Here is a 15,151-nt window from a genome sequence, read left to right on the forward strand (position 1 = left end):
TTCCGGCGACTGTGGTGTAATTCAATGGAAGATTCATCTGAAAAATCCACCTTTTGTCACTTTTCCAGCGTCCATCCTTTTGACAGGCTGTGGGCCTTGGCAAATGCCACACGGTTTTTTAATTGTCTGCACTCTGAGAGATAAATAGTCTGAAATATCAACAAATATCAATCGATATTTTTGCTTGAAGTTATCATACCGTCAGAATCTCATACCGGCACATGCCAACACCATCCCTACTGTGAAGCATGGGGGTGGTAGCATCATGTTTTAGGGGTGTTTTTCTGCCTGTTGGACTGGACAACTACACTGTATTAAGGAGAGAATGACCAAGGCCATATATTGTGAGATTTTGGGGAATAACCTCCAACCCTCAGTTAGAGCATTGAAAATGGGTCGTGACTGGGTCTTTCAACATGACAATGGCCTGGAGCAGACAGCCAGAATAACCCATGATTTGCTTCGTAAAAATTATATCAAGGCTATGGAGGGGTCTCCAGACCTAAACCCAATAGAAAATCATTGGAGAAAGCTCAAACTCTGTGTTTCTGAGTGACAGTCTAGAAACCTGATTGATCTAGAGAAGATCTGTGTGGGGCCGTGGTGCAAAATCCCTGCTGCAGTCTGTGCAAGGCTGGTAAAAAGTTACAGGAAACGTTTCACCTCATGCCGATCGATCGGGTCCCATTTCGTCATTTTCAAAGTATCGGAATCAGCAAAAAAATATCGGACATGCCTTTTTTAAATATATATATATTTTAATTAAATCGTTTTCTAATTGTATTTAACGTTACAGACATAATATGTTACACTCATCCAGAGTCTTTAGTTTAGGCTTAAGGTAGGATTATCAAATTTATCCCGTTAACGGCGGTAATTAATTTTTTTTTACAAATTTATCACGTTAAAATATTTAAGGCATGCACTGGACGACCCACTCACGCATTGTCGCGTTCAATCTGTAATGGCGCCATTTTACATATATATATATATATATATATATATATATAGAGCTAAAAGGCAGCGTAACATGAGTAGAGTGAATTTTGGCAGCCTTTGGAGCATTTTTTTAATTGGCTAAAGCCTTACAATCCCTCTCCCTACAATTAGAAATATCGTGGAAAGCAATGTGAGGAAGCAAAGTAGCAATTGATCTTTTTCTTAACACCCTATGTTATTTCCCGACGCAGAGAAGATATATCAATTGGTAGCACTACGCACAGCCATGGTTCCACTTCCCATCATGCATTTGGCATGGCTACAGTATCATTTACTGAAAGCTCAACAAATACACTAGATGGGAATATTTAGTCATAATATACAATGTCACAAGTCTTTCTATCCGTGGCTCCCTCTCACAGAAAGAATGTTAATAATGTAAATGCAATCTTGAGGATTTATTGTCATAATAAAGAAATACAGTACTTAAGTACTGTAAGTTGAATGTATATATTCGTCCAAGTTTCATTCATTTTCTTCTTAATGCAAATATCGGGATCGGCAGATACTCAAACTAAAACGATCGGGATCGGATCGGGAGCAAAAAACATGATCGGAACAACCCTAAAATAAATTGTTTTAAAAATCATACACTGTGATTTCGGGATTTGTTTTCTTAGATTGTCTTAACAGTCGACAAACACCTACCATGAAAATTACAAACCCGCCCATAATTTCCAAGTGGGACAACTTGCAAAATCACAGGGTGTTCAAACACTTCACCTCACTCTCTCTCTATATATACACAGTATATTCTTTTATATATTGTGGGGTGAGTACAGTGCACGTGACATTTCTCCATCAGTTGTGTGAAATTTTCCACATCGCAGATGAGCATCATGCAAGCAAACATGACTATGTGCGTGTATGTGTGAGAACCATGTGGAGAGCTTTAACAGAGCAGTGTAGCGTGCAGTACAGGAGCCAGCAGAGGCAACCCAGGCGAGCGCCGCCCCCGCTCCCCTGGTAATCCCTGCGTTTTCAGGAGCCCTGGCCCGTACTTGATGGGCTTGAGCAAGAAAAGGGTTGCGCTCTCTCGTGTGTTTCTCCCCATGTCATTCTCTTTCTGTCTCTCACTCTTTTATTCACCCTCTTTTTCTCATGAACACCCCCTCCTCTCGTGTCCTCGTCCCCTGGAGCCACTTTTGCGAATGAATGGCTCCCAAGTGTTAACTCAGCAACTTTTGTCCAATACTCTCTCATCCGCTAGTTCACATCAAGAGTGAAAGCGTCAATTTTGGAGGAATACTCAAAATCATTTTTTGAAATTGAAATCGTTTGGTTGAAAAATTAGTGTGTCTAGGTACAAAAACAGTCCTCAAAAAATAAAATTGCGGGAGCCATTGTATTCATGATTGTGCAATGCATTCTGTGATGGCTTCAAAACAGAAGATGTGAACAGTTTGGGTAAAAAGGTGCTTTTGGGCATAGGCGGGGTTTGACTTTTGGGGCAGGGGGGGCACAAGATGTTGATGACCCTGAAACATAGTGTCAGCAATAAAATTAACTTATAAGAATATTTATAATAAATTGAAAATGAGTGTTTTTTTTTTTTTTTGTCTTTTTATCTCCCATTATTCTTGAGGGGAAATCTAAATCAGGCTGCTGGCAGGACAGTTATACTTTTCACCAAGATCATCAACCATTGAATATGGTCCACCCGCCGGTGTCGTGCCAATGTAGTTACCTCGGTCAAAAATTGTATCCCCTGGGCGGAGCTATACGGAGGTAGATTTGTGTCTTGTGTCATTATTCGATTTAAAAAATGCTTCAATCGAAACAAAAAGTTGTCTCAATCAAAATATACATTTTCAATAAAAAAAGTCACATAAAAAATGTGCTTGAATGCAAAAATAAATTTGAAACCCAAAAAATGCATTTGAAAGCTATTTTTATTTTATTTTATTTTTATTGAAGTCAATTTTTTATTTATTTATTTATTTATTTTTTTTTTTAATTGAAGCAACTTTTTTGATTGAAGTAATGTTGTTTTGTGTCACATAGCCACATTTTGGCTAGGACATATGTGTCTTTATCATTCAATCAAAAAATTAAGTTGCTTCATACAAAAAAATATATTTTCAAAAGAAAAATCACTTCAATCCAAAAAAAGAAAAAAAAAAAAAATCAATCTTAAAAAAAAAAAAGTTTTTGAATGCGGAAAAATATTTGAGGCTCAAAAATTTGCATTTGAACACTTAATTTTTCATTTAAAAAGTGATTTTAAAAAAGATTTTAGTAATCCTTTTTGTGTTTGGGCCATATTATGGGTAGGGCATTTGTGTCTAAATCATTCAATCCCCCAAAAAGTTGCTTCAATCAAAAAATATATATTTTCAATCAAAGAAAAAATCATTTGAAAAATAAAATTGCCCTCTCCTATTTTTTTTTTTTTTTAATAATATGCAAAGCAAATGACCATCTAAGGTGTTAGTCACATGATCTGTTCAAAAAATAATTTTGACCCATTATAACAAGATATTTATTTGTTCATTTCATTCATTTTTGTTGGTTGTTTTCTTGCTTTACAACTTTTATATATACAGTATAGGAAAGTCAATTATATGCAATGACACTTTTTGGCCACCAAGGTCCCCCCTTAAATTCCACTTATGCTTTTGGGTCAAAAAGTAAAAATGAGCTATTCTGCAAATTCTGCAAAGTTACTGCAGATTTAATGTTGCCACGTGTGAATCCCTAGTTTTGAGATAAAAAAGTTTTTAAAATTTTAGTAAATTCAATTTCAAAGGTCCATAGCAACCCACAGCATAAAAGTAGTGAGTGTTTTGAAGAATGAAGAGTGAAAGCGAATGCAATCTTTGCTTCTTGTTGGTGAAAATTCAATCAATCCCAGGAATTGGGACAATTAAATCCAGGGGCGGTACAGAAAATCTAAGGGGCCGTTTACATGGTGACGCTGCGACACCAAGACGCAAAGATTGTGTTGCGGAAAGGCCTCACCTTTACACAATGACGGCAAAAACGGAAGTCGAAGATGCAAACTTTTGATTCCCGCCTCCAAAGGGGACCCATTCAATTGCAGGGATTGCTCTGCAACCAGAGGCGGGTAGTAACATGTTACATGTACTGCATTAATTTACTTGAGTAACTTTTTAAGAAAAATGTACTTCTAAGAGTAGTTTTACTATGCCATACTTTTAAATTTACTTGAGTAGATATGTGAAGAAAAAAACGCTACTCTTACCTCGCTACTTTGAGCTACACAAGAGTCGTTACATTTGCTGCATTTGCTGGCTGCAAGTGTGATTTAGTTATCGCCACCACCTGTTACATGCCACAGGTAAGTAACAGGTGATGTTACTTACACAAATTAGAGAAGCATCACATGATTTTTCAAAGGGTGCCAATACTTTTGTCTGGCCCATTTTTGGAGTTTTGTGTAAAATGATAATGATTTAAATTTTTATTTCAATTCTCTTTTATGTTTTTTCATTGCAAGCAAAATAAATGAATATATTAATACCAAAACATTTGTAATTGCAATCATTTTCTGGGAGAAATTGAGCATTATCTGACAGAATTGGAGGCGTGCCAATAGACCCCACTCACATGACGTCACAACCACGCCTCCGCGCCACATTGTCCGTCAGCTCGTCGTGTTTACGCATTACCGCTACGTAAATTCCTCCTATTATGGCGTGTTTTTCTGCTCGTTAACATTAATAATCAAAATGGTGAAGGCGTGTGTGGCGGTTGGTTGCAGTAAAAGAGAAGATGGACGGAGAGACTTGAAGTTGTATCGCATTCCGAGAGACCCGGAGAGGAGAGCGAGATGGACTGCTGCAATTCGACGAGAAAACTGGGCACCAAACGATCACCACAGATAATGTAGTAGTCATTTTATATCTGGTAAGATGCATTTAATATTTAGAGGGTTTTGGGCTGACAACCACAATTAAGATCATTGCGAGGCTAATCGCCGACAACATACAGTTTCAAATTCAAGATGCTTATTTCTTCCACCATCATTATTTTTTGAATAATATTTAGCTGGTAACAAGTGAAAGTAGCTGGCCTCGTCTACGGATCATCAGTTAAACGGGTGTTCAAACTTTTTGCAAAGGGGACCAGATTTGGTGTGGTAAAAATGTGGGGGGCTACCTTGCCTGATTTACGTAGAACAATATATTTAAACAAATTTTAGCAAGCCCTTCTGTCATTCTGTGTGTCACTTTTTTTTTTTTTTAGTTCATAATTTCAACAATCTCGCCTTTGTGGCGTTCTTTTTCGACACTCGGGCTCTTGCGAAATACTGCTGCTGTGAAATTAAACTAGCTTCAAGTTGCTATAATTTCTCGCTGCGTATCTTCCTTGTAATTTTGTCGTACATGTCAGCGTGTCTTGGTAGGTAATATCGCCTCACATCGAACTCTTTGAAAACAGCGACTGTCTCTTTGCAAATGAGGCTGACACAATTCTCCCAACTCTCATTGGGGCGGTTCGCAGTCGAGTGTGAAGCGGTTGGGATGAAGATCAGCACCTCCAAATCCGAGACCATGGTCCTCAGCCGGAAAAGGATGGCATGCCCTCTCCGGGTCGGGGAGGAGATCCTGCCCCAAGTGGAGGAGTTCAAGTATCTTGGGGTCTTGTTCCCGAGTGAGGGTAGGAGGGAGCGGGAGATTGACAGGCGGATCGGTGCAGCGTCTGCAGTGATGCGGACTCTGTACCGGTCCGTTGTGGTGAAGAAGGAGCTGAGCCAAAAGGAGAAGCTCTCGATTTACCGGTCGATCTACGTTCCTACCCTCACCTATGGTCACGAGCTGTGGGTCGTGACCGAAAGAACAAGATCCCGGATACAAGCGGCCGAAATGAGTTTCCTCCGCAGGGTGTCCGGGCTCTCCCTTAGAGATAGGGTGAGAAGCTCGGTCATCCGGGAGGGGCTTGGTGTCGAGCCGCTACTCCTCCGCGTTGAGAGGAGCCAGTTGAGGTGGCTCGGGCATCTAGTTCGAATGCCTCCTGGACGCCTCCCTGGAGAGGTGTTCCGGGCATGTCCCACCGGCGGGAGGCCCCGGGGTCGACCCAGGACACGCTGGAGAGACTATGTCGCTCGGCTGGCCTGGGAACGCCTTGGAATCCCGCCGGAGGAGCTGGCTGAAGTGGCTGGGGAGAGGGAAGTCTGGGCTTCCCTGCTAAAGCTGCTGCTCCCGCGACCCGACCCTTGACTAAGCGGAAATAATGGATGGATGGATGGAAACAGCGACTGTCTCTTTGCAAATGAGGCTGACACAATTGTTGCGTGTTTTATTGAAGTAGTCCAATATCCACCTATCCTTGAAGCGTCGGCCATCGCAGTCAACTTTTTTTTTTTTATTGATTGTCGCCATTTTAGAAAATTGAAAGTAATGGGTAACACGGGGTAATGTTGCTTTGAGTGCTGCTCTTAAAGTTTTTCAAACTTTCGTGAGAATAGGCTTAGTTTCTGTGGACAAGATAGTTGTAGCTATCAGTGTAGCAGATGTCAGGCAGAGACGGCGAAGACAGTGGGTCGAAAACTATCGATTTAGGCATCAAATATGGATCTGGCGAATGGATAGACTGAAGCTTTTCCACAAAACGCCTTTTTTGCAACGCATCAAATGAGTTTACAGTGTCTGAAAGCACCGGGGCTTCCATGAATTGCACTATTAAATTGCACGACAAATTGAAACCATTGAGAATACGGATAAACAATGACGGACAATATAGTGGCCGGATACAGCGACACGTCATTGTGTGACAATGGTGAGTGGGGTCTATACTTTTGGCCAGCAGTGTATAACGAATATCCCAGTTCAGCACTGGAATAATCATCAGAGGTCATGACATGATTCGTTGTCTTTATATGACTTGGAAAAAATGACAAGTTGTTGTTACCTCATTTGAACTTTGATTTACCCCATTGGTCCATACTTAGTAGTCATGACAGTGCTTGACATGCTGCTTTGTAAGTACTGTACCTTAGTTTTAAAAAAAAAAAAAAAAAAAAAAAAAAGGGGAAAAAAAAGTTCTTGGAAACAAGTGGCACTCTTTGATAAAATTGTCCTTGAAGTTACTTCCTTGGTAGGGGGATTTTGGGAGGAGCAAACTCAGATAAGGGAAATTTTGTACGCTCATCATATGCTGCGATATCATATACAATACAAACTGTATATACTGAATAGGAATTTAGAGCCATGAATCATCACCACTGCTCCACTATAGGTGCCCACTCCCCGTCATCCTCTGTCACCAACACAAAGTAACACCCCAGAGATGACTGGACCCCACCCTACTCGACCGCTGCTCAGACAACACTAAGCCTAGCTAGCTACTCACAGCCAGTGGCTAACAGCTTCAGACAGGCGTGGGAGCAGGACAGTATCCAAGCAGGATCTGCCCCCAGAGCTGCCAGGTCAGCCAGGACAAACAGGGGCTCAGACCAGGAAACGGGCCCTCTGCCTCGGGGCCTGAAGCCTCTTGCTAATCCCCCTCCCATAGCACCCTCTCCAGAGCCTCCCTATACCTCTCTGCACCTCTGCACACTTCATTTCTTTCCGATCCATCCAGCCCCTCACCATTACACAATTAAAAGTTAGTTACAACCAAGACATTTAATTCATTCTATGAGTCATGTCACACAGTCCAACCGAACTTCTTACATTTCTGTATCACCAAATATACAAATATAAATATAAATTGGGCGGTATCAGCCTTTAGTGGTTGTTTAACATTATTGCAATGTAGCCATATAAGAAAAAGTAGTGCATGTTTTTCACTTGTGTTTTAACTTCTCATAAATGCAATCAGCAGTCACTGACCCTATTTACAAAAGTGGTGAAGAGACGCTAAGTTAATATAGAAAGTCCACACATCCCTGATCAAATTTCAGGGGCTTGTGTGCACTGCTGATCAGCAAGGGGCATAATTCTCAGAACAACTCAGAAACCCATACAATTTCGAAACACTAATGATGGAAATGATAACAAAGAAGTTATATTTATTTTAGGGCTGTCAAATTATTAAAATTTTTAATCGAGTTAATTACAGTTTAAAAATTAATTAATCGTAATTAATCGCAATTCAAACCATCTATAAAATATGCCATATTTTTCTGTAAATTATTGTTGGAATGGAAAGATAAGACACAAGACGAATATATACATTCAACATACTGTACATAAGTACTGTATTTATTTATTATAACAACAAATCAACAAGATGGCATTAACATTATTAACATTCTCTTAAAGCGATCCATGGATAGAAAGACTTGTAGTTCTTAAAAGATAAATGTTAGTACAAGTTATAGAAATTTTATATCAAAACCCCTCTTAATGTTTTCGTTTTATTAAAATTTGTAAAATTTTCAATCAAAAATTAAACTAGTAGCTTGCCATTGTTGATGTCAATAATTACACCATGCTCACTCATTGTGACACCCATAAAATCATTTGGACCCAAGCGCCAGCAGAGGGCGACAAACACCAAAAAACAAGTAACAAGCAGACATTACACTGCTGTCATTTTAATCTGTTTGACTGGGGCATGTGCGTTAATTGTAGAGATGTCCCGATCGATCGGATCCGATCACGTCATTTTCAAAGTATCAGAATCGGCCAAAAAATATCGGACATGCCTTTTTTTAATATTTATATATTTTTTAATTAAATCGTTTTCTAATGGTATTTAACGACATAATATGTTACACTCATCCAGAGTCTTTAGTTTAGGCTTAAGGCAGGGTTATCAAATTTATTCCGTGAATTTTCTTTTGAATTTATCACGTTAAAATATTTAACGCAATTAAAGCATGTGCTGCACGACCCACTCACGCATTGTCGCATTCAATCTGTAATGGCGCCGTTTTACCTATATATATAGCTAAAAGGCAGCGTAAAATAAGTAGAGTGGATTTTGGCAGCCTTTGGAGCCTTTTTTAAATTGGCTAAAGCCTTACAATCCCTCTCCCTACGATTAGAAATATCGTGGGAAACAATGTGAAGAAGAAAGGTAGTAATTGGTCTTTTTCTCAACACCCTATGTTATTTCCCAACGCAGAGAAGATATATCAATTGGTACCACTACGCACAGTCATGGTTGCACTTCCCATCATGCATTTGGGCAGAAGTTAAATGGCTACAGTATCATTTACTGAAAGCTCAACAAATACACTAGATGGTAATATTTAGTTACAATATACAAAGTCACATTTATTTATTTACCCTTTAAGAATTACAAGTCTTTCTATCCGTGGATCCCTCTCACAGAAAGAATGTTAATCATGTAAATGCCATCTTGAGGATTTATTGTCATAATAAACAAATACAGTACTTATGTACTGTATGTTGAATGTATTTATTCGTCCGAGTTTTGTTCATTTTTTTCTTAATGCATTGCCAAAATGTATATGATCGGGAAAAATTATCGGTAATGACTGGAATTGAATCGGGAGCAAAAAAAAGCAATCGGATCGGGAAATATCGGGATCGGCAGATACTCAAACTAAAACGATCGGGATCGGATCGGGAGCAAAAAAACATGATCGGAACAACCCTAGTCTGTCTTTATCGTGGACTTTCACCTGGGTCAGTGGGGAACATATCCCCGCGATAAAAGTGTTCAACTATATTACAAAAAAACATGATCGGAACAACCCTAGTTAATTGTGTCAAATAATTTAACGTGATTAATTTAAAAAATTAATTACCGCCCGTTAACGCAATAATTTTGACAGCCCTAATATTTCATTTCTTTTATAATATTGGTTTAAGGCAAATGTTGGTTTCTCAATCAGAGCAAAGGGGCAGGTGTTGAAGCACCAGTTGGGGTCTGTATGTGCATGTGCCTGGTTGCCAAACAATTTTGTCAGCTTTAGTGAATGGTAGCCTACAAGCATGCATAGTACCCCTCGTTTTTCGCGGTCAATGGGGACCAAAACCCGCCGTGATAAGTGAAAAACCACAAAGTAGCACCCCCCACCCCCAATTTTTCTTTTTTTTTATGTGTGTGTGTGTTCAATTTATGTATTCAGATTTAGCATTGGGAAGAGATACATATAAGACATGTTTTTTCACTTTTTCTCCACAAGGTATAATTTAAAAAAACTTTTATGTGTGTCTATATATATTCTTTCCTAAATGCTTTTTAAGCACTTCAAATGTAATAATTATAATAAGTTTTAAACACGTTATTGTCCCACCGAATTTCTAAACAAGAAAAAGTAGTTAAATGCTTGTCTTTATTCAATGCTTCATTGAATGAATCCCCTCAAATCCACTTATACTTACACACATTGAGTTGCCACAGCAACTGTTTAACAAGCTAAACGATGATTGACGCATGCGGCATTTTGACGTTTTGGCTTCCAAGCATCTCTGGCAAGATCAAAACCTTTTATGTATATATATTTTATTAGAAGGGTTTTAAGCACTTCAAATATAATAAGTAGGGTTGTTCCGATCATGTTTTTTTGCTCCCAGTCCGATCCCGATCATTTTAGTTTGAGTATCTGCCGATCCCGATATTTCCTGATCCGATTGCTTTTTTTTTTGCTCCCGATTCAATTCTAATCATTCCCGATAATTTTTCCCGATCATATACATTTTGGCAATGCATTAAGAAAAAAATGAATAAAACTCAGACAAATATATACATTCAACATACAGTACATAAGTACTGTATTTGTTTATTATGACAATAAATCCTCAAGATGGCATTTACATCATTAACATTCTGTCTGTGAGAGGGATCCACGGATAGAAAGACTTGTAATTCTTAAAGGATAACTGTGACTTTGTATATTGTGACTAAATATTGCCATCTAATGTATTTGTTGAGCTTTCAGTAAATGATACTGTAGCCATGCCCAAATGCATGATGGGAAGTTCAACCATGACTGTGCGTAGTGCTACAAATTGATATATCGTCTCTGCATTGGGAAATAACCTAGGGTGTTAAGAAAAAGATCAATTACTACCTTGCTTCCCCACATTGCTTCCTACGATATTTCTAATCATAGGGAGAGGGATTGTAAGGCTTTAACCAATTTAAAAAAGGCTCCAAAGGCTGCCAAAATTCAATCTACTCATTTTACGCTGCCTTTTATCTCTCTATATAGGTAAAACGGCGCTATTACAGATTGAGCGCGACAATGCGTGAGTGGGTCGTGCAACGCATGCATTAATTGTGTTAAATATTTTAACGTGATACAGTTTTTTAAAAACGTAATTACCGCCGTTATCGGGATAAATTTGATAACCCTATATTAACCCTAAACTAAAGACTCTGGATGAGTGTAACATATTATGTCTGTAACGTTAAATACAATTATAAAACGATTTAATTAAAAAAAATATATATTTAAAAAAGGCATGTCCGATATTTTTTTGCCGATTCCGATACTTTGAAAATGACGTGATCGGACCCGATCGAATCAGCATCTCGAGTAATAACTATGATAAATTTTAAACATTACACCAAATTATTTTAAAACAAGAATAAAGTAGAAAAATACTTGTCTTTATTAAATACTTCATTGAGTATGTCCACTCAAATCCGCTCAAGCTGCTCACGTACACACAGTGAGTTGGTACAGCAACTGTTTAACAAGCTAAATGATGATTGACGCATGCGGCACTTTGAAGTTTTGGCTTCCAAGCATCTCTGGCAAGATCAAACATTAACGTCTGTCAATCATCGTTAACTTTAATAAGCAACTCCAGTGTACTGCCTGACCAAGAAAAGTAGCAGGAGGGAGAGTGAGGGGCCGTTTACATGGTGACTCGCCGAGAATACTAACAATTTCAAATTTGCGTTTGCATTTGCGTCTCCATTTGAACAATGTCGCAATTCTGCATGAAAACGAAGTAGTAGTCATGCCAGGCCCTAGAGGGCAGTGCAGATTTACAGGGCGACAGAGAATGATGCACTTTGACCCCACCAAGCTCCCTCAGCCCGGAAAAAAATATGCCCGCCCACTCGAAGCAATGTCATTTTTCTTTTGTTCAAAAAGGCACAAAAATTGAAACGTTCAACAAATTTAATTTAGAAATATTATTAAAACAGTAAATTAAAGCCGAGATTCTGCCATATTTGCTGTTTTTAATGTTTAGTAGCACCGCTGCGCACGCCCAATGTGACGTTTACGAGTGCTGACGTTAACGCCGCAGTCTCGCGACCCAGGAGCCTTTGATATGCATGCCGAGGAGGCCACCCTCAACCCCCCGCAATCGGATTCTTCCACTTTGGAGGCAGGAATCAGAATTTTTCGTCTTCGCCGACAACATATGCCCGAGAGGCGAGTCCGCGACTCAGTCATTGCGTCTTTGTGTCGCAGAGTTGCCATGTAAACTGCCCCTGAGACTACATGATCGAATCGGGACAGCTAATCTGTTTTTTTTCTTTTTGTTTTTTTTTTTTAATTGAAAAAAATATGTGATGGACTGAGGGCGCGAAGTTTGAAGCGTTAAGCAGCGAGGGATCACTGTTTAAAAGAAATACCAATTACAATTCTTTTCTAGAACTGGAAAGAATACAGCTCATTCTCACAAATAATGATTCGTTGTCATTTAAAACTGATAACTGTTCACATGACCCTATAGTAGAGCTCATCACAAATGATGACCAGTTTTTGACAATGTGTACAATTCTATACTGGTTTGCGCTTTGTGCAGTCCATTATGTCAAGATTTAAAATTTCCCAAATATGAAGAAATATATATACGTACGTATAAAAAAACTAATGAAATATCATGCAGGATTTTTTGTTCGTTCTCCCTGTCAATTTCAGATTCCCTGATTGTTCCTTTCACCCCCTGCAATTATTTTCATCCCTGTTTCTGCTTAAGTAATCAATTAGAAACGTTGTTGCACTGCTGCATTTAAAGGCTGTTGTCTGCATACTAGTTGTATGCAGAACCATGTTTTCACTTGAAAATCCGTAAGCCAACACTTCTCATCTCCGACCACAACACTGTTTGACGATCACTTTCGGAAAATGAAAATGAAATGGTGGGATATTTACTTTTCTTCCCCAAAAGCTTTGATAGCTCAATTGCTTGTTTTTAGTGGTTTGTTATTATTTTTCAATTGCCGTATTGTCCGTCGGGTTTGCAGTAGCACAGAGCAGTTCTGAGAGTGTTGTTTCTGCTCTGAGTATACAGCCGCCATGCTGGGAGAACAGCGCAGGGAGAAGGACTCCAAAGTAGATGTGCTACGTTACTTCGTACTTCACTCTCATCACTTCCAAAAACCGACATTGTACAGTCTAATCCAGCTATTACGACCATTTTCCAAAATAAAGATGACACAACAAACTCTTTAAAAAGCTTTTCGTATTCTTATTATTCTAACTACTGTATAAAAGGACAAAGGGAAACAACAGGAAATTACGTTGATATTTTCGTTTTAATAATATTGTGGTGTGAGGTTAAAATACCTTTTAGGCTATAGTAGAACGTATTAGTCAGCTAGCTTGATACACTGCCAATGGGTTTTCCCATTGGCAGTGTATCAAATACTTGTTCTCCCCACTGTATATACATTCAACATACGGTACCTAAGTACTGTATGTCCTTTGGGACAACCTTGTTGTGATTTAGGGCTATACAAATAAAATTGAATTGAATTATTTGTTTTTTTATAATATAACAATAAATCAACAAGATGGCATTAACATTATTAACATTCTGTTAAAGCCATCCATGGATAGAAAGACTTGTAGTTCTTAAAAGATAAATGTTAGTACAAGTTATAGAAATTGTATATTAAAATCCCTCTTAATGTTTTTGTTTTAATAAAATTTCTAAAATTTTCAATCAAAAAATAAACTACGGTAGTAGCTCGCCACTGTTGATGTCAATAATTACACAATTCTCATGGTGCTGAAACCCATAAAATCAGTTGCACCCAAGCGCCAGCAGAGGGCGACAAAACACGAAAAAACACAAGTACACTGAAAAAAATAACTCATTGGATGAACACAAATACATTTTGGGCAGGATTTCCATCCATTAAATTTATGCAGCCCCAACTCAAATTAAGTACCTCCTTGTAATATGATAAAATTGAGTTCATCAAACTCATTTTTATTAAATACAGCCAAATTAAAATGAGTACTTTAACTGGCCTCAACTTTACATTTGTTTAACTCAAATTAATATAGTCAAAAATATGTTTTTCATACTTCATTTGACCCTCATATCAGACAGAACACAAAAATCTGGTGTTTTTATTTAAAACAAATAAAAACGCATCCCAAATTACAGTATACCTTTCATCAACATAGAACTAATCTAAACAATGATGAAAAACATTCTCTTAAGTTTTTTTTCCTCTATGATGAAGACAGTGCATGACCTATCACATTTAGAAAAGTAATCTGCTGACTTCAAAAGTGGTTCAAACAAAGTAGCTCAAGTACTAGCACAACAATAAGTACAATATTTGCAAAGGCTAAGGCATGGTATAACCAGCTCCAATTAAACATGCAACACTTACCGTAAAGTGCAATATGTAAGCCTGCAAACACATATTAAATATATATGTACAACACATGCAAGTGGACATTACACTGTGCTGTCATTTTAATCTGTTTGAGCGGGGCATGTGCGTTAAATACGTCAAATATTTTAACGTGATTAATTTAAAAAATTAATTACCGCCCGGTAATAATTTTGACAGCCCTAGTTTTTTTTTTTTTTTTTTTTGTCCAATATGGCTCTTTCAACATTTTGCCGACTCCTGCCATAAAGTTTTTTTTTTTTTAATCTTTTTTTTTTTTTTCTTAACATGATAAGATTGTACCAAATATTAGAGCAGTACAATGAAACCTGAAACAAAAGCTTTTAAAATAATAATAATGATGATAATTAGAGATGTCCCCGATCGATCGGGACCGATCACGTAATTTTCAAAGTATCGGAATCGGCAAAAAAAATATCAGCCATGCCTTTTTATATATATATATATATATATATATATATATATATATATATATATATATATATATATAATATATATATATATATATATATATATATATATACTTTTTTTTTAAATTAAATCGTTTTCTAATTGTATTTAACGTTACAGACATAATATGTTACACTCATCCAGAGCCTTTAGTTTAGGCTTAAGGCAGGGTTATCAAATTTATCCCGATGACGGCGATAAT

General features: G+C 37.8%; 1 protein-coding gene across 3 annotated transcripts in view; it reads right to left on the bottom strand.

Moving 5' to 3' along the window:
- Nucleotides 1–4,300, bottom strand: part of haus8 (HAUS augmin like complex subunit 8) — a 37,466-nt gene extending 33,166 nt beyond the window's left edge. Inside the window, exons 1-2 of one of the 3 annotated variants that reach the window (XM_057841780.1) lie at nt 4,205–4,300; nt 3,961–4,050 (exon numbers count right to left, since the gene is read on the bottom strand). In XM_057841780.1, the coding sequence (XP_057697763.1) occupies nt 3,961–4,032 (72 nt within the window). In that variant the 5' untranslated portion in view covers nt 4,033–4,050; nt 4,205–4,300. The remainder of the gene's footprint in view (nt 1–3,960; nt 4,051–4,204) is intronic. The other 2 variants (XM_057841779.1, XM_057841776.1) reach the window with 2 other exon arrangements.
- Nucleotides 4,301–15,151: the final 10,851 nt, after the last annotated feature.

Source organism: Corythoichthys intestinalis, chromosome 7, assembly GCF_030265065.1.
Source record: "Corythoichthys intestinalis isolate RoL2023-P3 chromosome 7, ASM3026506v1, whole genome shotgun sequence".
NCBI classification, from domain to species: domain Eukaryota; kingdom Metazoa; phylum Chordata; class Actinopteri; order Syngnathiformes; family Syngnathidae; genus Corythoichthys; species Corythoichthys intestinalis.